This window comes from Entelurus aequoreus, linkage group LG12, assembly GCF_033978785.1.
Source record: "Entelurus aequoreus isolate RoL-2023_Sb linkage group LG12, RoL_Eaeq_v1.1, whole genome shotgun sequence".
Lineage (NCBI taxonomy): Eukaryota > Metazoa > Chordata > Actinopteri > Syngnathiformes > Syngnathidae > Entelurus > Entelurus aequoreus.
The window spans coordinates 29,538,764-29,563,177 of record NC_084742.1 but is presented as its reverse complement, the minus strand read 5'-3'; the positions used below and the strand labels follow the sequence as shown (position 1 = coordinate 29,563,177).

Genomic DNA, 24,414 nt, shown 5'->3' with positions numbered 1-24,414 from the left:
CACTACTGCTCACTCGGCACTTCTGCAGGAATTTTTCCCCCTGCTTTGAATTGTCGGAATGTATTTAGGATTCCTTTACTTTTTTTGGAAACACAGTAAGTTCCAACTGTAGCTCACCCCAGGGCGGCACAGCATGTGTGCGTGCATGTGGGTGTGCGCGCGCATGTGTGTGTGTGAGGGGAGAGAGTGGCAAAAAGTCAACGTCCGTGAGTGAACCCTGCAAGCGCACAAATATAGACGCACCGCAGGATTTCGATAGAGTTTCATTGTGTTTGCGTTGCCATCAGCCACAACAGATGTGAGGGGGGGCGGGTGGAGGGAGGACCAAGGAGGAGAAGAATAATAATAAGAAGAGGGTAATCATAATTTCTGACAAGGGTACAACGACAGTAATAGATTTGAAACAGCACAACACTTTTAGGGAAATAAGAACTGTCAGTTTACACAATATAATTACTGAAGCATATTCAATTTGAGACACAGCTCATGGTTTGAGAGGCTAGAATGTTACCTGTGCGATAACAACCACAAATAGACAAGTGGTCTCAGATCCAGCTGATAACAATGTACTGAGCAAACGCATCCCAACTGGAGCAACATGGAAATGTTTGTGATGGCCAACATGGACGTCTACAACGCGGCGAGGCCAAAATGTATGATGTTTTCTTTCATCACACAGAACATGTGCTTTCTCAGAGACACCCCGCTTTGCTTTCGCAGCTCAACACGTTCACGCTTGCACTTTTCCAGTACAGTCGTCTGGCTCTGAGAGAACTCTGCCAAGACACCGTCAATCACCAATGCAAATGGAGGGTTAAGGTCAAAAGTCAAGGAGGGATAAATGACCACCGTCAAGCTCCGTCGTCCGGTCTGCTTCCGGAGCCGTGTGCGTTTGAAGCCGGCAGGAAGGCTAAGGAGGGCGCTTAGTGCCATTAGTGCTGTGTGATTAGTGCGGCACCACCCCAGCCCCCCAATCCCCAACACAACTAATTCACTTCTAATCAATCCTCCACTCACCCTGTCATGGATCAATGGAGCCACTCATGTCAGACCACCTCAATACATCAGAAGATGTGACATTGTCAGTCTCCACTTATTGCAACTTTCCTCTGCGTGTGTATGCGTGCGCGTGTTTGTGTGGTTGGGCGTGTGTGTGTATGTGCGCACATGTGACTGGCCCAGTCCCAGGTCTGTGGAATATTCCCGCCACACAGCGCAAGATGTTCCCTGATTGCTCGTCTCCTCAGTGGAAAAGTAGCTGCTTTGTTTTACTTCATTCTTCCATCAAGCGTAACCAACAGTGCGCGCACACACAGGAGGTTAGTGTTTAACCTCGAAAGTAAACTCTACATAATTGTGTGTCTGTGTGAGAAGAATATGAGGATGGAAAAAAAGATTCCCGTATGAACACAAAGACATATCAAAGACGGCATCAGTAGGGCGCCCCCTGGTGGTAATACTCGCCGTATACGAGACCACCAAGGAGGGTGTTTGTTTTCAAGCAAGACAGTAGGCCAAGAAAATTGTGTGCGATGTGCAAATAATAAAATACATAGACCTACTACAGTCTGGGACGCAGCATGCTCGGGTGTTTAGTTATGCGCTGCAAGAAGAATTTTGATGAAGGAGGGAAAAAGAAGAGTGAGGGGAATGGTGTACCTGAGGTGCAGGTCTTCAGAGTACTTGAGACAAGCGTAGATAAACTCTTTGAGCTGGCAGTAGACTTTTGGCACAAACTGGGAGAATGGAAGCTTCTTTGGAAAGAGAAGCTGCAGAGAACACATTTTGACGTCAATTGAAATCTTTGATTCAGACTTGATGTGCCTCCATTGCCCTCTACCTTGTCTAGTTGGGGGTCTTGCAGAGGGAACAGGGAAGTGTAGTGACTGTACTCCTCCTCTGTTGACACCGGGATGGGACTGAAGTTGTCCTGGTCCAACACCTGCCTGGAGAGCAGAGACAGACGAACACAGCTAAAAAATTTCTATGCCGCTTGTCCTTCTCTAAACACACTAGCAGCTCGCAGGAGGGGGCCTCGGGTGTCATTCTAATGCTTCAGGTTTTCTTAGACCCCCTCCCTTCTTTCATCACCCTCTTTCTTGTTTGGCTCTCGAGACTTCGGACGTTCCAACGTTCCATGGAGAGGCCATGAACCAGAGAGTGCTCCCTCTCCAACAATGCAACACATTCCTGTGGCTTTCCCGTGTGTGTGTGTGTGTGTGTGTGTGTGTGTGTGTGTGTGTGTGTGTGTGTGTGTGTGTGTGTGTGTGTGTGTGTGTGTGTGTGTGTGTGTGTGTGTGTGAGGAAAGACTTTGAGTGTGTTTGTTTGTATGCTGGCTGGCTCTGAAAATCCCACTGGTGTCACTGCACACACGAAGAAACAATGGCATGCGGTGCCCTCACACACATCTCGACAGGGCACTACCCATCCTGCTCTAAAACACTTCCTGCCTCTGGATACTCATTAAACTTCAAAACGGCGACATTTCCCACAAACTGCTGTGCGTGCATGTGCAGCGGCGTGCCCTTTTCACCTTACAAACTCGGGGTGGAGTGTGGGGGTGTCAGGAACATGTCAGTCATTTGAAGAACACACAAAAAAAGCATTATTACCTGAAAGTGATGTTCCATCTCTTCATCAGGATTTCGCCATACTGCTCCCGTATCTCCAGCAGCATGTCGAAGAGCTGGGACACCGGGAAGCCGTAACCCTATGGCGAAAGAAGCCAACATAGTGACAATGTCATTTTCTACCTCAGGGAGGTCAGCCTTGACCGTCAAGCTTTTAAATACTTGCTATTTGGAAGGCTCGAAGCGGTTTTACACCATCCCCTATTGCGTGCTTAGGTATGTGTCATTGAAAAGGTTAGTTTGTTGTAATTTAAATGACACATCTTTTCAGGATGCTATCTTCCTAAACACTACTGTTTGACCAGCCGCAAACGTAAACAGGAATGCAACTCACCTTGGAAGCCTCACAGTATTCCAACAGCAGATAAACGTCAGACAAAAATGGTTCAGTAAATGTAAATACTGTAGCCTTTGCAACACCTGATCTCAACTTTACAAAAACCTGTGTAAAATACGAAATTGTTCTTTTATCTTTGTCAAATTTGTAATGGTATTAATTAAAGACTCAAGTTATGGCCCCATTGGGTATTTCAATTCATAACTTCAAACCAGTCATTTTAAAAGGCACGTTTGTGGGGAAAAAAAGACCAACAATCTTTATTTTTCAGAATATATATTAACCTGCTCAGTGGCCTTGTGGTTAGAGTGTCCGCCCTGAGACTGGAAGGTCGTGAGTTCAAACCCCGGCCGAGTCATACCAAAGACTATAAAAATGGGACTCATTGCCTCCCTGCTTGGCACTCAGCATCAAGTGTTGGAATTGGGGGTTAAATCACCAAAATGATTCCCGAGCGAGGCCACCGCTGCTGCTCATTGCCCCCCTCACCTCCCAGGGGTTGAACATGGGGATTGGTCAAATGACGAGGATAATTTCACCACACCTAGTGTGTGTGTGTGACTATCGTTGGGACTTTAACTTTAACTTCTATTTGTTAGTGTCAGTAGCACTTTCAAGAAATATTCTGAAAAAAAATGTATGTTTAACTTTCATAAGAGATCAATTCCCTCCCTCTACTCCAAATAGTTGAATTTGGGGACTACTTTTCAGGGCGCTTGAACAACAACTTGTCAACAAATGTAGGAAAAGTAAGTAAGTACTGATACATATAGTACCTGAAGTGTATCAGCAAATAGGACAATGAGATTCTTTAGATCCAGCACCAAGTCTGGGTCATCACAGTAGGACTGAGGACACAAACGATTGTATTAGTGAGTAAATCTCTGTACATGTGTGTGTGTGTGATGGTGTGTGTTTTCACAACTTTGCCTGTGGCCTGTCCCTACCGAGTGTGTTCTCAGAGCAGCCACAATTTTGGACAGTGCCAGCTCCCAGAGCTCCTCCACATAGGCTCTGTTGACCAAACCCTGCGTGGTGTGAAGCACATGGTCCTCCACCACAAAGAACCTGAGCACAACACCACACTTTCATGTCATTTCAGTACTTTTCATCCTCAGGAGAGCTTATGACAGTGGTAAACTCACCCAACAATTTGATTAAAGTAGCGCCTGTATCCTTCCAGAGTTTCATGCTGGAGAAGAAAACATCATAAAGATGATGTGGAGGAGAAGCACCCTAGCATAAAGTGGTCATACTTGAAACAAGGTGGTGTGTTACTGTAAGACTTGTGTAGTTAGCGGTGTGCAAACAAAAACACTGTGATCATACCATGTTAGAGTGCGGCTGCAGCACGAGGCGAGCCTGTTTCCTTCTTTGCTTTCGGTAGTAGTTCTCAAACACATCACGCAAACCCTGCAACACACCATAGCTACAAGTGGGAGGTTGTGTGGGTGTGCAATTATTACATTACATCAAGGGTGTCCAAACTTTTTCCACCGGGGGCTAGGTTGCTATTTTTCATTTTGTAAAAAACAATCCAATATGCTGAGAGGCTTTATATGTTTTAAGTCAAAAACAGCCTGTTTTTAGTATTAACTTGTTTATTATTATTATTATTTTTCTCCCCACGTCTTTTTATTTCTACTATCTGCGGCTGGACAATCAATTAGCAATGACCTGAGGAATGCACTTTGGACACCCAAGAATTGCATTATTAGTGACTACACACCAGGGACATGACAAGTCTCAGTCATATAAAAAATAAACAGTACATGAACAAGTCCTATTGAGTGGAAATAAGTACACCATGACAGACACTCAATGATGGGAAAGTTCAAAAAAGTAATTGTGTTTGTGCGTGTGTTGTGTGTGTGTGTGTGTGTGTGTGTAGTTAAGATAAAAGTTTGAGTCGGCGTCTTTAGGACATCAAACTAAAAGCACCCACACAAAGACAACGGTTGCCACTAGTATCTCTTCCTTCCATTACGCAGCAGCACCTTATCACTGCCTCCTCTTGGCTCCAAAGCAGCAGACACACTGCTCTGTTTTTAGTTCATTTGCTGGCGTTCTGAGATAGCAGAAGCGGAGCAGATAACGAGGTAAAGACGCTAGCGAGGAACACAGTGGGATGAGGGAGAGAAGTGTGCTGTGTTGAAAGAATTATATTAATGTCTCCCCCGCGCTGAAATGACCTCAGAGGTGAAGAAGGTTAACTCTCACTGATGTCACACTCAGCTACTAGCTAACATGCACACTTACAGACCACCAACCTAAACCCTCTGTGACCTCTTTCTTTGCTGTCATGTCACCCAGTTAGCCTTTCTCTAACCCTCTCTTGCCTCCATCGCTCACTTTCTCCTTCCTGTCAAAGTTCATGCACTTCCTGTCTCCCCCCTCCAAGAGCACGCACACACATACGGTGAACAGAAACAGTCGACCCTGTGGATGTGTTGGCCCGGTCACAACCCCAAAAAGCCTGTAGGCGTGCACGCACGGACACGCGCACACACACATACAATGTGTTGAGCTAACCCAGCCATGGCCCAGTCAACACCTCCTCTCATGTCGCCTTCACTGTAACTGAAATCACGCACGCACGCACACACACACACACACACACACACACACTGCAGCCACCTGGTTGGAGCACGGCCAGGCCCGAGCCAGAGGCCTCTTCTTTTTTAAGCATTGAGCAGGCTGCATTAGAAGCGTGCTGGAGCTTTCCCATCAGGCTGCAAAGTGTGTCTCATCACATCTAAAGAAGAGGCTGCTGCTGGTGCCTCTTGTTGTGATCGGTTATGCTACCAGAACGTCCTTTAAAAAGGTACTTAAAGATGCGCTCACCAGCACAGTGTAGATATGAAGACAGCGGTACACGGGTGAGAAGTCCACCAAGTCCTGAGCACCACTGACCTGCACGGAAGCAAACAGAAAGATTCCGTTAATAACAGACGATCATGTCCAAGAGACTTGATGAGCCTCTTTCACAAGGAAATCCTGCAAAATTGCCAACATGTGCCTTTCACACAGAACCGACTGTCACAGGATATTTCTGTAAGAGTGTGCACGATAATTAGATGTGTGATGATGTCACAACACAACACGGCAGGAGTCAGTGTCAGTCCTGGTATGAAGAACCGTAAAAAATGCAATGTCGATTTCATCCCACCCATTTATACAACCCCTGGAAAAAAATAATGGCATCACCTGACATGGAGGATGTTCATTCAGTTGTTTAATTTTATAGAAAAAAAAACAGATAACAAACATGACACAAAACTATAGTCATTTCAAATGGCAACAGTCTGGCCTTAAGAAATACTACAATAAATCAAGAAAATAAATTCTGGTAGTAACGTTTCATTTTTAGATCAAGCAGAAGGAAAATTTGGAATCACTCAATTCTGACACCACTAGTACTTTGTTGCACCACCTCTAGATTTTATATCAGCTTGCAGTCTCTATGGCATTGACTTAAACAAGTGACATACATTACTCTTCATCAATCTTGTTCAAACGTTCTCGGATTGCTGTTGTCAGTTCAGCTTTGCAGGTTGGAATCTTGTCATGGACCATTTTCTTCAATTTCCACCACAGATTTTCAATTGGAGTAAGAGCCGAACTCTTTGCAGGCCTTGACGTTGACCTTATGTGTCTTTCTTCTAGAAAGGTCTTCACAGTTTTTGTTCTTCTGGCAAGATGGTACCAGTTTGTATTTGGGTAGGTCCAGGAAGACCGTTAAGATTTAAGACAAATGATAATGCTATCTGTATTATTTTTATCCAGCTGACAACCATAATTATGACACATGTAGGCTGTTACATTCACTTTGGTGCCGATGCAAGGCAACAAAAAAAACACCACACAAAATTTTGGAACAACAATATTGCCTCCTCAAAAATTCCTCAAAGTCACACACACAAGTAAGAGTTAGTGTCAGTTTGAAGAGAACACGCTTTACTCACAAGTCCTGACCGCTGTTACCGTGCTTCATCAACCATCCTTTTAACAATCCGGTAATCCACAGGCTAATATTAATCCAGTCAAAATTGAAAAATGTAAGTGATACATTCACAAAGTTGCCCTAAAGCAAGATGGCTTCCGCTAACAGGTCTCTATATTCGCCGCCTGACGTCACTCCATTGCGCTGTTTGCGTAGCGTCAAAACACACCTTGCTTAAATGCACACTCACCAAACATACTAATTGATTGTATTGATATCACATGTGTGAAACTCAATGCCTGGGGCCAGATCTGAACCACCACATTGTTGTAAGTGGCCTGCGAAAGCCTGGAAATAACGTGTGAAAAAAGTACTTCCATCCATCCATTTTCTACCGCTTGTCCCTTTTGGGGTCGCGGGGGTTGCTGGAGCCTATCTCAGCTGCATTCGGGCGGAAGGCGGGGTACACCCTGGACAAGTCGCCACCTCATCGCAGGGCCAACACAGAGAGACAGACAACATTCACACTCACATTCACACACTAGGGCCAATTTTTTGTGTTGCCAATCAACTTATCCCCAGGTGCATGTTTTTGGCGGTGGGAGGAAGCCGGAGTACCCGGAGGGAACCCACGCAGTCACGGGGAGAACATGCAAACTCCACACAGAAAGACACACAGAAAGTGCCTCACAATACCTTCGTATTGTGAGGCACTTGCACTAACCCCTGTGCCACCATGCTGCCCGAAAAAAAGTACTTAATCTTTTCTATTCTTTTCTATTCATTTTTCAATTTTGACAGAAAAAATACATGTACTGCATACAATTGCATGTTTAAAGCAAATCATACATCAATTTAAGGGGTGCTAAAAAAAAATGAGTTTCACAACTGAATTGCTATTCTAATTTATTCCAATTCAGAATCAATTCATAATTTCAATTTTGTTGTAATTATTATTTTTTGGGACGTTTTTTTAGGTTATCCCCGGCTTACTCAAAAACCGTGTTGAATCGAGAATCAATATAATGATTGATGATAAATTGAACTGGAAATCTCACGTAAAAAATATACAACATAAAGTTGCAAGAAACACGTCAATAATGAATAAAGCAAAACATGTTCTAGACCAAAAATCCCTTCATATTCTCTACTGCTCACTAGTGTTACCATATCTGAGCTACTGTGTAGAATTATGGGGAAATAATTACAAAAGTACACTTCATTCATTAACGGTGTTACAAAAAAGATCAGTTAGAATAATACATAATGTTGGATATAGAGAACATACAAACCCTTTATTTATTGAATCAAAAATACTGAAATTCCACGACATAGTGAATTTGCAAACAGCTAAAATTATGCACAAAGCAAACTATAACCTGCTACCCAAGAATATACAACAATTCTTCTCAAAAAAAGAGGAGAAATATAATCTTAGAGAAAAACGTAATTTAAAACATTTGTTTGCACGTACAACACTTAAGACCTTAAGTATATCAGTATGTGCAATTAAATTATGGAATGGATTAAGCAAAGCAATCAAACAATGTACTAATATGATCCACTTCAAGAAACTCTTCAAACTTAAAGTGTTTACAAAGTACAAAGAAGAAGAATCATGATAAACATTCTCAATTTATTTAATCCATCCATTCATTCATTCTTAAAGTAATCTTACTTATCTCATCATATGAAATATGACTTACTTCACCAATTATTATTATTAAATTCTTACTATTATTTATTTATTTATTTTTATTGTGATTACCTATGGAGTTTATTGTGAATAAATTGTGAACAGGAAGTGAACAAAAAGTTTTAGCAATTGTTATGTAAAAAAAAGGGGTAGGATTAAATAAGCTCTGCTTCTTCCTACTCCTTTTCGAACTTGTTGAAAAGAGAAACTGGAAATTGTGATGTATCATGTTGTATGCTTGCATGTTCGAAATAAACTCAAACTCAAAACTCAATTCTGAATCAAAACTTCACCCCAAGAATCAGAATTGATTCGAATTCTGAGTTGTTGTTAAGATCCACATGCCTAATCAATTTGTACATTAATAAATGTGATGATCAAATGCATAGGCAATTGTGTAATAATATCATGAGGTGATTATACATTATAATTAGTATATATTCACTGTTATAAGTGCACCTTTGAGGGCGGCCATAACTGAGATGTAGCTCTCAATGAAAATTAGTGTATATTGTATATGAGTGTATATTTGATATATCACATAAAAAGGTCTGTTTGCATTGCAAACGTAGTTCACTTGTTTAATACTTGAAAAGCAGGCATCAAAAAAACTTCCCTGCTGTGAGATCTTAGGTGTACAGCCCCTTGTGCTAATAAAAATTGCATTTTTTTAACATCCTTATTTACACCAATTAAAAAACCCAAAACCAGTTAAGTTGGCACGTTGTGTAATTTGTAAATAAAAACAGAATACAATGATTTGCAAATCCTTTTCAACTTATATTCAATTGAATATAAGTTGATATTTAATGTTCAAACTGAGAAACTTAATTTTTTTTTGCAAATAATCATTAACTTAGAATTTAATGGCAGCAACACATTGCAAAAAAGTTGGCACAGGGTCATTTTTACCATTGTTACATCGCCTTTCCTTTTAAGGGGACGGCGTGGCGAAGTTGGTAGAGTGGCTGTGCCAGCAATCGGAGGGTTGCTGGTTACTGGGGTTCAATCCCCACCTTCTACCATCCTAGTCACGTCCGTTGTGTCCTTGGGCAAGACACTTCACCCTTGCTCCTGATGGCTGCTGGTTAGCGCCTTGCATGGCAGCTCCCGCCATCAGTGTGTGAATGTGTGTGTGAATGGGTGAATGTGGAAATACTGTCAAAGCGCTTTGAGTATCTTGAAGGTAGAAAAGCGCTATACAAGTATAACCCATTTATCATTTATTTATAACACTAGATAAACGTTTGGGAACTGAGGAGACCAATTTTTTAAACTTTTCAGGTGGAATTATTTTCCATTCTTGCTCGATGTACAGCTTAAGTTGTTCAACAGTCCGGGGTCGCCGTTGTCGTATTTTATGCTTCCATAATGCGCCACACATTTTCAATGGGAGACAGGTCTGGACGACAGGCAGGCCAGTCTAGTACCCGCACTATTTTACTACGAAGCCACGCTGTTGTAACACGCGCAGAATGTGGCTTGGCATTGTCTTGTTGAAATAAGCAGGGGCGTCCATGATAAAGATGTTGCTTAGTTGGCAACATATGTTGCTCCAAAACATGTATGTACTTTTCAGCATTAATGGTGCCTTCACAGATGTGTAAGTTACCCATGCCTTGGGCACTAATACACCCCATCACAGATGCTGGCTTTGAACTTTGCGCCTATAACAATCCGGATGGTCCAGAGGACACAATGTCCACAGTTTCCAAAAACAATTTGAAATGTGGTCTCGTCAGACCACAGAACACTTTTCCACTTTGCATCAGTCCATCTTAGATGATAAATGGCTTTCGCTTTGCATAGTGGCGACGAACTGCAGTTACTGACAGAGGTTTTCTGAAGTGTTTCTGAGCCCATTTGGTGATATCCTTTACACACTGATGTCGCTTTTTGATGCAGTAACGTCTGAGGGATCGAAGGTCACAGGCATTTAATGTTGGTTTTCGGCCTTGTCGCTTACGTGCGGCGATTTCTCCAGATTCTCTGAACCTTTTGATGATATTACAAACCGTAGATGGTGAAATCCCTAAATTCCTTGCAATAGCTCGTTGAGTAATGTTGTTCTTAAACTGTTTGACAATTTGCTCATGCATTTCTTCACTAAGTGGTGACCCTCGCCCCATCCTTGTTTGTGAATGACTGAGCATTTCATGGAAGCGGCTTTTATACCCAATCATGGCTCCTAACTGTTCTTAATTAGCCTGTTCACCTGTGGGATGTTCCAAATAAGTGTTTGATGAGCATTCCTCAACTTTCTTAGTCTTTTTGCCACTTGTGCCAGATTTTTTTAAACATGTTGCAGGCATCAAATTCCAAATGAGCTAATATTTGCAAAAATAACAGTTTACCTGTTCGAACGTTAAGTATCTTGTCTTTGCGGTGTATCCAATTGAATATAGGTTGAAAAGGATTTGCAAATCATTGTATTCTGTTTGTATTTACAATTTACACAACGTGCCAACTTTACTGGTTTTGGGTGTTGTACATATAGTAATAAGAAGAGTACCAATGAATACCGGTATCAGTAAGGAATATCGATATTGGTATCGATAAAATCCTAACGACATACATCTCTCGTCTTGACACTTTTTATATTTTTCTTGGTCTAACAGTATGCTTACTTTTTACAACCGTTCCATGTTGTTTGTAATTGGTTCATATTTTAGACAGAGGACTTTGAACAATTAACATATTTTGCAACATTGCTTGATGATTTACTTTTTTTGAAGAAGTTGGATAATCCTTTCCTTTGTTTCAATTGACATATTTCAGGTTAGAGCCATGATTCATGTCAATCCACCTTGTACAACAGCTCTCCAAAATGTGAACACTTTTTAAATGCAGACTACTGACGAGATTTAATCTGATGCAAGTGTTGGCTGTGGAAATTAAATTGTACAGCGTAATTCCATATTTTGCCTCGGAATTGAGTGATTCTATAATTTTTTCACTCTGCTTGATCTAAAAACAAAACTGTTATTGACTACTACAATTATTATTTTTTTGTTTTTTTTGGCGTTTCTTAAAACCATAAAGTTGCCATTTGAAATGACTATAATTGTGCGTTATGTCTCTAATGTACTTTTTTTTCTACAAATTAAACCACTAAATGAATATCCTCCAAGTTAGGTGATTCCATATTTTCCCAGGGGTTGTACAAAACAGGGACATGTCAATTAGGCGGGGGAAAAAGCTGTGTATGGTTTCAATGCAGGGATAATGCCCTAAAAAAATATTTTTACAAAAAATAACAAAATAAATATTCATCATCACCATGTGCCATCTGCTCTTGGTCGGCGGTCATGAGCCTCCACTTCTCGCGTTTTTGAGCCACTTGGATGTATTCATATTATTTCTGTGGGGTCCAGTGACAGTCTTTGATGTTGTCAGTCCATGTTGTTCTTGGTCTGCTTCTCCCATGTTTACCATTGAACTTTCCTTCTAGTAACAGTTTCTGAAGGTTGTTTCCTCTCCCTATATGCCCAAAGTAGGCAATTGTTCTGCTCTTGATATTAACAAGTATTAGTCTCTTGATGTTTAACTTTTTTAAAACCTCTTCAATTATTTTGTGTTCTGTCCATTAAATTCTTAACGTTCTTCTGTAAATCCAAATTTCAAATGCCTCTGACCTGTTCATTGTTGCTCCTGTAAGTGTCCATCACATGACCATACATAGCATTTCATTATGCAATGTTAGTGTTTCTTGATGTTAAGCTTTTAGACATGTTTTCAAATGTTGCTTTTGCAATTCTGATTCTTCTTTTAATTTCTGTGTCATATTTTTCATCTTTGGTTGTCATGTATTCCAGATATATAATGCTCTTGACTTGTTATATTTGTTTCCCTTCTTTATTAATGTTCAGGCACTGGAACTTCCCTGCTCACCATCATTCCTTGTTATGATGTTTATGGTTTTCCCTTCTCATTTACTGCTGTTACTAACTCTTGTAGGTCTGAATTGTTTTCTGTGATCAAGATTGTATCATCAGCATATTTTAGATTATTGATGTTGGTTTCCACTATATTTACTCCTTTCATATCTTCAACTTCACTGAAAATTAATTTGGTACATAAATACAATAAATTAGGTGAAAGAACAGAGCCTTGTCATACTCCTGTTTTAATCTGGAATTCTGTTATTACTCCATGCTATGCTCTTACTGCAGCGGTCTGTTCCCAGTAGGGTTATAAGGTATACACGTACTAATAAATTAAAAAAGATACTATGCTGCCTTTGAAAACTACCGGTATGATTTTTGCAAGCAGAAACGGCGTGTAGAGGAAGAATGGCAAAAAACGGCAATTCTACTTGGTAATAAAGAGTGTGCGTGAAGTGCATCATGGAAGTATTTTGGCTCCAAAACTATTGATAAAAGGACATGTACACGGAATCGCTGCAAGCATGGCTTTAAAACATGCCTCGCGAAAGTGGCGATTAGTATTACCACCTTTGCTTCAAACTGAGGTAAACATTTAAATAACAAGCATTCAGATCTGCACAAGGAGTTTGAAGAGTGACAGGTAATAATGTAGTTAACTAGCTCCCCTGTTGTGCATATACAGATACATAGACGCACACACAGCTGCTTGGCTTGTTGCCAATTATTAGTGCCGTCTTTTGAAAAAGTATCGAAATACATTTTGGTACTGTAACTGGTACAAAAACATTGGTATCGGGACACCCCTGGTTCCTAGTATAACTTAGTTATTATTAGAATATCTTTATCATTAGTACCAATGTCCGATGAACATTCTGTCAACCTTGCATGTTTAACTCGGTCAAATTCTTCGGTGTAATCAATAAAATAGAAGTAAACGTCTTTTTGTACTTCTATTTATCTACTGAAATAAATATCAATATGTGTCAATTAAACTGTTTTATAAATGTATTTTATGTATGATTTCAATCATTTTTTAAACATTTTCTTTAAGTAAAAATCACTAAATTTTTATATATTCTGATCCAAAACAGGTTAGCAACCTGATATGAGGCTGCCGCTAGTCCTTCTTGTCTGTTTAGTGCGCAAGCAAACTTAACCAGGTTTAGTGTACTGGGCCTAGTCCTGAGTGAACTCGACGAATGCAGGGCAAGGCAGTGGCAAGTAATTCCTACATAAATACAGAAACTGAGAGGCATCAGGAAGAGGGGGGCGTGTGAGCTAGCAGGTGTTTGTTGCTCATCTCTTTCCAGAGAAGAAGCCATCATATTTGTTTTCTTTATTGACATAAACAAAAAGCAGTGCTAGCATTAATTAATGAAAATATGTAGATAGATATAGAAAGATATATCAAAGCTCAAAAACGTCTTCAAACTAGACTTTGACAAAACAGAAACTGATCATATTTTCACAACAAGATAAGTTTGCCTGCAGAAGAATAGGGACATGTACCTCAGCTACAAATAAAAGGTACGATCACAAATGTTTTATAATTTTACTGCATATACTGTAAGTAAATAAAAGGGACTAAGAAGTGATTAATAAACACAATTTATCTGTAAGTGAATTATTCCCTTTTTTTTTCTTTTATTCTCTAAATGAGTGGCATGTATTAACAGTGATTAGAGCATATGAATTTAAAGTAATTTAAAAAACAACTCCAAAAGCAGCAAGGCCTCACTGAAGTGAACTTCACAGCCCATCACTGGTTTAACGGTACATTTGTGATCTGATTTTTCCCTAAGAAACTTTCATCAGGATTTCCCACATGATAGACATTAAGTTAGGGATGAGAAGTGTTTATCACGTCACGTGTCTACTAGCTAAACAAATACAGTGCAGCCCAGCCTCGGAGATGCCAAAGCTTGTAAGTGAAGTGAAGTGAATTATATTTTATATAGCGCTTTTCTCTAGTGACTCAAAGCGCTTTACATAGTGAAACCCAATATCTAAGTTACATTTAAACCAGTGTGGGTGGCACTGGGAGCAGGTGGATAAAGTGTCTTGCCCAAGGACACAACGGCAGTGACTAGGATGGCGGAAGCGGGGATTGAACCTGCAACCCTCAAGTTGCTGGCACGGCCGCTCTACCAACCGAGCTATACCGCCCTGTAAACCCTCCTATGTCGATGAAAGCAGTGTGCCGCTATTGTTCAGTAGAGTTGGGAAACAGGGCTACAACCTGGAACTAGTAATGCTGCACTTTAATCAATAAATAACTTTCATTTACTAAATATTACTAAACATTCATACAATTTAAACTGATACTGTTGCACTTGTCTACATCGTTGAACTTTCCTAAAAATAAACCTTGTAAATGAAGGGCGCCCAAAGTACATTTAATGCCTCAGCGTAATGCAAAAATAAAATCAGATAATCATTAATAAGATATAATAAATGTTACACTAATAAGTGTTGTCAGCTATAACACAAAGCTAAGATGTGGACGCTTTTTTCAGAGAGCTTAGCATATATTGACCTACATTGGATTGGTTTTAGCATCTTTAATGTACGAAATGCATCAGTGCGACATCCTTCAATTACTATATTTGTTTTTTCTAGATTGTTTTTCTTAGTATAATTACTTGCCAGCAGTTTGTAGTTGATGTGTTTCATTTCAAATAAATACAAATGTTCAAACAAAATCAAGCAATTTTAGTTTTATATTTTGTTACCTTACTGTACCCAAAATGAACCAAACCCTGATCTTAAAACCGACGGAGAAGACTGAGAGGTGGAGGCCAGGGAAAATGGAGGCAAGGCAGACAGGATGATGGCATTCCATAGATGAGGAACATGAGCAAGGAGGAAGAGCAGGTAAAAAAGGCCCCAAAGAGGAAAGGAAGAGTACAAAGAGAGCAGAGGAACATAGGAAGAAGAGACTCAAGGGGACGGCCATGAATGACGGGAAGGGGAAGACGTGCCAGGGGCAGGGACAGTGTTCGGTTGGCATCGGCGCCGACGCGGCCGTAACCCGGCGACCGCAGGGTCAAGCCTTTGTGGGAGCTAAGGCTTGAAGCAAGTTTACAGGACGTAAATAAAGGCAAAAGGGACAACAGGGACCTGCAAAGAGAATGGCAGCACCAGGGTGACAAGTTCAGCCTCATTGTGCTTGGCCTTCCTTAAGCGAGAACACGCCAGTGGCATAAAAGAACTCAGATCCCGCCAGGAACGACTTGAGGAGTTTATTGTCCTCATACTTTTGAGTCCCTTTGGCAATAATGGCACAAGTTGGTGAGTAAACATCCCCATTACGTTCCAGATTCCCATTAATGCTCCACTGTTTGTTTCTACTTTTCACTATAACACACGTTTTACAATTTCACCCACTGGGTCCAATTTTGTGTGTGTGTGTGTGTGTGTGTGTGCATGTGTGTCTCACGTTATCATCATCCTCTTCATCCTCCACATCCAGGATGCCAGAGTCCAATTCTGACAGCGGGCCCTCACCCTGCCCGTTTCTCTGCATGACCCTAGCGGCTGCCAGTGCTTCTCTCCTGGGGCGCCGGTCAACAGGAGAGATAGAGTTGTCCAGCGAGCGCTGCAGTTGTGCCTGAAACAAACACACCAAACTTTCAGCATTGCAATGTTTGATCTTATGAACTGGACCAACAGAAAGCAATCCATGTTTGTGAGGTTTCAAAATGAGGTGAGTGTTCTTTGCCCACAGCATTAGGTATACAAGAGCTAAAATAATACATATAAATATGAAATTGTTCACTACAGACTCATCTCAACTTGTATGAATTTACTAAAATGCTACCAAGGACTCAGGAGGAAAACTCCAGATGGGACATCCCAACTGGAGATCCCGTGAAGTCATTGGAAGCAGAGGACACATTATTTTCTCCATGGTTAAGCATGCTGACCCAGCGGGTGCCCTCCGCCACCCTAACTGCATGCGTACGTATGTGTGTGTTCAGTAACTAAATACAGGTAATCAATCTTCTTCCACTTCACAGGCCCAACAATCTGTTTCCCATTAGTGTGTGTGTGTGTGTGTGTGTGTGTGTGTGTGTGTGTGTGTGTGTGTGTGTGTGTGTGTGTGTGTGTGTGTGTGTGTGTGTGTGTGTGTGTGTGTGTGTGTGTGTGTGTGTGTGTGTGTGTGTGTGTGTGTGTGTGTGTGTGTGTGTGTGTGTGTGTGTGTGTGTGTGTGTGTGTGTGTGTGCGCGACTACTGAAAACTCAGCAGAAGTCAAAGCCGGTCCTTTGCTCCAAGTAAATAAGTAAAGTACTAAGTGAGGGCACTACATGGAAAGACTGGAATAAAAATACGGGGACGGATAGGCGAGAATGTGAGTGAACAAAAATTATGACAGCGCACAAACATTTCTTCCTAAATTGTGCCAGTGGTTTAGGGTGAAAAGAAATATGACAGGTTAAACCAAACCAGGCCTGACTTAACTAGACTGAACCATTTAATGTAAACACAAATTGGTTAATGTTCTGGACCAGCATCAGTTGTGATGTTACCTCACAATCCTCTTCCTTACCCACTCAACCTTCCTTTACCAAGCACGTGGCGGAGGACAGTAGGTCTATTGTGAACACTTTTCTCGTCTCACCGCATCTATTTATTTTCACTAGCAGGTACCGAGCAGTCAAGCTCATTTGTACTGACAGAACGGGCTGATGGCGCGAAGAGGGATTGGATTTTCAACTGGGAACATCTGATAGAGTCTTACTATCGGGACAGTCTCCCTTGTAATTAGTGGTTACAGGAGGCAGCACTTAGCTTCCTCAGGGACTGCAAGTGGATTTTCCACACCAGTGGTTCTCTAACTGTGGGCCAAAAAAACCTCAAATCAACTAGGAGGGCTGAAATGGATTATGATTAATCATCTAGGTTTACTGCTGGCTCCAGTTGCTGCACAGAGGACAGGAAGCAAGGAAGAGGATGGAGGTGACTTATTTGTTGACTTGTTTTCATTTAGAACATAAATGAAGTCCAAGTGTGCCGCACTAAATTCCAGAGGAAGTATTGATGAGAATCTCCTTTAGAGGCTCATCGGTCTGTCACCAACCATTCCTTCTCATTCCCGTCCCACCCTCTCATCCTGAACTTTCACACAACATCATTCCCCAAATAAACAAGAGGCATTGCTGTGAACTCTGGACAAAAACACACAGAAACTACTTCCTTGGCCTCAAAAAAGACAAAAACAATGAGCTTAATGCTGAAGAGCAGAATTTGATTGAAGGTTTTCAGCAACATTCCCTAACTGAAATACAGGGGAATGTGCAATGAAAGGTGTGTGTCCTCAGTCCTCAATCGTCTAACTGTGTCGAGATAATTCTACTTTAACCAGTGACCACCAGCTTACAGTAGAGGTAAGCCAGAGTCATGTATAAAGAAAGTATGGCCAACTAAACAGCAGGCGCCATGACTTCTACCAATGATGCGTGCGGTTGTGCCCAGATGCATGCAATTGCTGTCGTTTTGACATTAGTTTTTCTGACGAAATAGACCAAAATAATATGTCCATAAATACCGTATTTTTCGGAGTATAAGTCACTCTGGAGTATAAGTCGCACCGGCCGAAAATGCATAATAAAGAAGGAAAAAAACATATATAAGTTGCACTGGAGTATAAGTCGCATGTTTTGGGGAAATCTATTTGATAAAACCCAACACCAAGAATAGACATTTGAAAGGCAATTTAAAATAAATAAAGACTAGTGAACAACAGGCTGAATAAGTGTATGTTATATCACGCATAAATAACCAACTGAGAACGTGCCTGGTATGTTAACGTAACATATTATGGTAAGAGTCATTCAAATAACTATAACATATAGAACATACTATACGTTTACCAAACAATCTGTCACTCCTAATCGCTAAATCCGATGAAATCTTATACGTCTAGTCTCTTACATGAATGAGCTAAATAATATTATGTGATATTTTACGGTAATGTGTTAATAATTTCACACATAAGTCGCTCCTGAGTATAAGGCGCACCCCCGGCCAAACTATGAAAAAACTGCGACTTATAGTCCGAAAAATACGGTAGTTCTAAACATACTCCAGCTCATAAACTTAGAATAAACATGTTTTTATTCTGTGAAAGTAGAATTTTGTGGCAGTCTTTGACACACCATGCTGCTACATTCTTGCAGTGTTTCATGACCAGCAGGCACACTAACACAAACCCGACAGCGCAACAAAGGTAAATAAATACACAGAACTACAAAAAAACAAAAACAACTTATTATTCTAATTCTGCCAAAATCTTTATTATCTTTGGAACAACAATCACGGAGAAATTATGACTTTTGTGTAAAGTATGTCCAATGTATTTATGATCATGGTATGTATTACTCATTATGTATTATTCTAACTGATCTTTCTTTTTTGGAACATGCTATGTAAATAAGTGTACTTTTGTAGTTTTTTCCCCATATGTCTGCACAATAACTTAGATATGGTAACACTGGCGAGCAGCAAAGAATATGGAGAGATTTTTGGTCCAGAACATAGTTTGTTTTTTCATTATTGATGTATTTCTTGACATATTTTTTCATGACATTTCCAGTTCCAGTTTTGTAATCTATCATTACTCCCAAAATGTGGTTTCTTTTACTCATCTATTTGTATTTGTATTTGTGTTTGACTTTCTCACTTGCTGCCTCTAAATCTACAAATTGCATTATTTTAGTTTTACTTGGTTTCAAAAATAGTCTGTTTTTGTCAAACCATCTATCAAATTTAATAATTTATTCTGTTATTTTTTGTATTAGTTTCTGTGTTTTCTGTCCTGAACAAAGCACAGACGTTGTGTCATGTGTTTACCTCAAACAAGAGGCTGTAATCGGTAGCTCTTCAGTGTTGTTCGCGAACCTTCACTTGCCATACTTGTCTTCTTTGCGGGTTGTGGGGAAAGCGATGTCAAAGCTTTCCACAATTCTTGCGAGTGGAGCAGCCCCGTGCAGCACAACATGGCATTTTTACACGCCAAAAAACTAACAAGGAAGAACCGCAAACACATAGGATCATCTCAAAGTTGGTAGCAGTCATGGTGCCCTGTAGTCATGTGAGTGCCTTTTTACCAATCATTGAGGAGATCGCCTGGAAACGACTTGGTCATATTCTCTTTATACGCGACTCACTAGCACCTCAACAAGCACACAATGGTATTACATAACATACCTGCCTGATGGCCGTTTCTCCGATCTTGTCCGAGTGTTTCCGGATGCTCTCTAGAAAGTCTTTCAGCTGGATCATGGCTGTGTCCCGGATCTGTGTCCTCAACTTCGGAATGTTTTCTGCCATGATGGTGCAGAACCGGTACTGGCCTGCCCTGGGAAGACACGTCTGCTCTAGCTGTTCCAAGGTGCACAGGGCAGGGTAGTACCTTCACACACACACACACACACACCCCATTTACTTTCTCTTTTAAAAGTGTTAAGTTCCTATGGGAATAGGAGTAAAATTAGCTCTATAAATGAGGCACACCAAAAACACACACACACACACGCAATGATGTGCACTGCATTTGCCTCACTTGCAGCGTTGGCTGACCCCAAGCTGCTCTCTGCTCACTGAGGGGACAGCGAGCAGCAGAAAAGCACACAAACAAACCATTAATTTAGGACCAAGCAGACTTCTGTCTTCAGGTCAGAGCCAGGCCAGGCAGGGATAGAGGGGATAGAGAAGCAGGACGTTTGGACGCTATTCACAGTTCTCTGGCTCCATCTAGTGGATAGCAGCTGAACTATCTGACAGTCACAGTACACAGTGAATCTTTTTAAATGTGCATGTCGACAGACTTTTCTACTGTGGATTAGTTTGTTTGTTAACTTGACATTCGTCCATTGCTGCTAGGTTTCTGATTGGCTCAAATTACTTCACATTTACAAGCAACAGCACCACCACCTGTTCAGTGGGCATGAGATGAGAATGCTTTGGAGATGACACTCATACCTTTTAGTCTTCATTTGCTCTTGTAGGCGTGCGTACATCTCCAAGACTGGCACACAAAATACAGACACTTGTTAGTGACTCTGTCAGTGATTGGACATCAAATGTGTGTGTGTAGATGTTTGAGACCTGGCAGGCAGTGCGTCAGTTTGTCCACAGTGGTGGCGATGTTTCTCTGTTGTACTCGACACTGCCTCAGCTCCTCCATGGAGTTCATCAGCTGCAGAGGGAGGAGTAGGGGGTGAAGATGAGGTTTTGACTGTGGATGGATGCTTTTTGTCAGTGAGTCAACTTGCCTCTTTTCCGTCACCTTGAAGGGACCTGTTGGTCTCAGTCACCTGACTCTGGATGTTAAAAAGGGCAATATTAAAGAAGATGAACGGAGCTGGTCTTCCTCATCTTCATGCGTGTTACCTTCAGCTTCTGCGCCTCTCCTCGCACTTTGAGAAGCTCTGTGATGGAGTCCACAAAGCCCTGGAAGTGGTGGTTGCACATCTTCTCGATCTCTCTGTCGTGATTCCTGATCCGAGCGTCCAGTTTGTCCATGAACACGCCATGTTCCTGGCCATCGTACACTGACCTGGATAAGACAGAGGAATTAGGTCATCTGATTTCCTGTTGGCCGAAAATGACAAACATCCCACAACAAGCTTTTGTTACGATCTTCCTGTGTTTTTTCCTTTACCACTACCCCATCCCACACACATACACACACAAACACCTTTCTACAGTGTGAATCCCCCACCCTCCTTTTGACCAGGAAGTGTCTTGAAATGTTGACGAGTACAATGGGGAAAGAGAGCGGCCTGACGGCATCAGGGGCTTTTTTCAGTTATATTTACACAATGTGTGTGTGTGTATATGTGTGAAATATAGTGCTGACTGGATTCAGAGTCTTCACTCATTTAGAACGCCGAGCACCCCATGACAGAAATACACTGAACGTATGTACAGTGTATTTCTACGTCACGTAGATGAGATGCTCCAGTAATATAAATATTGCTGTAGTGTAAGGTTAACAAAGCAAATTACCAACAACTGTCTCAGTCCCACATGTGCATTTGATGCAGCCATGTGACCGAGTTGACATGTCCTGAGCAGGTCTGCTGTCAGAAAGGAATGTAACAGCATGCCTCATCCTGCTCACCAAGTACACACGCATACACACACACTTAATTATTTTAACCCCATTTCCCTCTCGGACAAATCAACTGCATTGTTTCTACTGGCCAGCAAGAGCAACAAATAGCAGCACATAACAGAGTCATGTATAAAGAGAGTATGGCCAACTCGGTTTCAGGCGAGCTCCTTGACGATTGGTCAAAAGGCACTCACATGACTAAAGGGCGCCATGACTGCTACTAACTTTGAGCCAATGTATAAATGCCCTGTAGTGCAGCATGGGCCTGCTCCACCCACAAGAATTGTGGAAAGCTTTTACATTGCCGTAAATAAGACAAGCATGGGAAGTGAAGGTCAGTGAACAACACTGGAGAACCACAGATAACAGTGTCTTGTGCCAGGTAAACAAACGACATAATGTTTGCATTCTGTTCAGTATATCACACAGAAGCTTATACAAACAATAACAGAAGAAATTAACTAATTAAAGAGATGGTCTGACAAAAACAGACTACGGTATCTTTGAATCTCGTGTATGTATTTATATTATCATTTGGTGCAGCCGGGCCAGAGCAGCAGGGGATAGAAAGAGAGAAAAAAGAAGACAGAGGGGGAAATTGTGGGGACAAGAGGGGGATTAGACAGAGAGACAAAAACAACAACAGCAAACACAACAACAACAACAATAGAGCAACATCAGCAAATACGACATGTACAAATATGATGGTAAAAGTAATAGCAAATAAGCAGTTAGCTAAAATAAAAAACAATACAGAAATGACAATGAGCATTATTACACTACAAATGGAGCAATACAAATACCAATAGAAATAGCGCTATTGATAATGAACAATACCAATACTTTACCTTTATTATCAACAATACAGTTGTTCAAATGCAACAATACATATACCTGTACTTAATGATAACTTGAGATATGAAAGAATGCAGAAAAATGGAGGGGAAGAAAGAGAAGCAACCTACATTAACCTTGTAGATTGTTGTAGTAACAATAGGTTAAGCTTTGTCAGTGTGCCATGTGTTACCCAGTTTACCCTAGGGCAACAACGTTAATATATGTTTGATGAAACGTGATTATGTGCATGAGTGTATGTATGCATATGTACTTGTATATGTACAGAATGTGTATATGTGTTTGTAAAGTGAGTGTATATGTACAGTATGTGTATATGTATGTTTGTACAGTGAATGTATATGTACAGTATGTGTATGTTTGTATGATGAATGTGCGTGTGGATGTACGAACTTTGAGTATGTAAATATGTACTGTATTTGTATATGTATGTGGGAGTGTAGGAACCTATGTATGTGTGTATGTATGTATGTGAGTATATGTGAATTTGTATATACAATACATTTGACTCCCAGTGTGTGTGGGAGCCAGAGTACGGCCCCAGCCTCCCCGAGAGCCCAACCCACAAACAGTAGGTGTGGTGCCCAGGGAACCAGGGACCACCGTCCCCACGCAGCTAAGCCAGACAGCGACAGATTTTTCGGCTTTTGACTCGCTCGACCGCTCATAAAAGCAATGGGACTCTGTCTATGAATGTAGCTTGTAGTTACAATTCCGGTGCAATAGGTGGCGGTAGCCTACTATGCATTGTAACTCCGCCAATAGCACTTAATTCACCTGGTGGGCCAGAAGAAGAAGACGACGACGAAGTAAAAGAAGAACGGACCGACCGGATCAAAATACGAGGGTAAGACGTCTTGGCAAACAAGTTCAAAAGTGGTCCGAACCTGTGCAGTGTGCAGCACCGACTCAGATTTTCTTAATTTTTATTTTCGGGATTTGAATGCATTTATTTTGAAAGGACAGCTGGAGAGAGGGTGAGAGGGGGGATTGACGCGGAGCAAAGCGACTGTCAGGCCTTACACTATTTTTTTCGGAAGCCCCAAAAAATTAATTGCCCTAACAAAGGGTGCAAAGTCTGCAGGCAGTGGGAAACACATGGTTAAGTGTAGGGAGTAAAACTGATGGCAGTCTAAAGTTCAAGATTTTTGGAGCTCTTTGTTCAGTGCATCAGATGTTTGATGAAGCTCTGTGTCTATCTACCACCACTACTGTTTTCTGTTTATTTGTTACTGACTGTGGCAGGACACCTCTGCCTCTGTTTCACTTTATGTTGCTGGTAAATAATATGGTTGTAGTAGTAGGCTAAAGTTAAATTATTTAGTATGCACTAATTAAAGGGGCAGAGCTTTAAGAGACATTTTAGCTTTTATTTTATAAGATATATTTTTTGTAAGAACCACAATTAATAAATATATTTCAGTGAATAACTTATTGTTCAAATCTGTATATAAATATGTACATAAAGTGTTGTAATTATATTGTAAAATGGATGGATGGATGGACGTTTAAAACAAAACTGTTATTATTAATTAGTAAGTATACATTTTTTGAGCATTTTTAGAGAAAATCATATCATTGTAGTAAATTATGCAAATTACTCGATGATGCCATGGTGACCACGCCCATTGCCACGCCCCCACCGCCACAGGTATCTTGGCAGTTTATGGGAAACACTGGATAGGTTCCAGCACCCCCCGCGACCTCAAAAAGGGACAAGCGGTAGAAAATTGATGGATGGATAACATATGCGCAAGAGGCCCAAGTAGCCAGAAGCAGGTTGAGGAATGACGTCAGTGCAACCCGATTGGACGTTCAATATGCGCTATGGCAACACTGACAGCCCATCATGACTTTGTTTTGTCCAGTATTTTGCATCTGAATGTATAAGTGATAGTAAGAGCATATACGTCCTACAAATAACTGTCAATGTTAACAATATGC

General features: G+C 41.1%; 1 protein-coding gene across 5 annotated transcripts in view; it reads right to left on the bottom strand.

Moving 5' to 3' along the window:
* exoc6b (exocyst complex component 6B) overlaps window positions 1-24,414 on the bottom strand; it is a 42,907-nt gene that overhangs the window by 17,914 nt on the left and 579 nt on the right. For 3 of the 5 annotated variants that reach the window (XM_062065566.1, XM_062065562.1, XM_062065564.1), the window contains exons 2-15: window positions 20,889-21,054; window positions 20,771-20,818; window positions 20,604-20,694; window positions 20,478-20,523; window positions 19,708-19,908; window positions 15,934-16,104; window positions 5,813-5,881; window positions 4,298-4,397; window positions 4,114-4,160; window positions 3,916-4,036; window positions 3,745-3,816; window positions 2,614-2,711; window positions 1,841-1,946; window positions 1,660-1,769 (exon numbers count right to left, since the gene is read on the bottom strand). In XM_062065566.1, coding sequence (XP_061921550.1) covers window positions 1,660-1,769; window positions 1,841-1,946; window positions 2,614-2,711; window positions 3,745-3,816; window positions 3,916-4,036; window positions 4,114-4,160; window positions 4,298-4,397; window positions 5,813-5,881; window positions 15,934-16,104; window positions 19,708-19,908; window positions 20,478-20,523; window positions 20,604-20,694; window positions 20,771-20,818; window positions 20,889-21,054 — 1,446 coding nt within the window. Of the gene's footprint in view, window positions 1-1,659; window positions 1,770-1,840; window positions 1,947-2,613; window positions 2,712-3,744; window positions 3,817-3,915; window positions 4,037-4,113; window positions 4,161-4,297; window positions 4,398-5,812; window positions 5,882-15,933; window positions 16,105-19,703; window positions 19,909-20,477; window positions 20,524-20,603; window positions 20,695-20,770; window positions 20,819-20,888; window positions 21,055-24,414 lie in introns of all 5 variants that reach the window. The other 2 variants (XM_062065563.1, XM_062065565.1) reach the window with 1 other exon arrangement.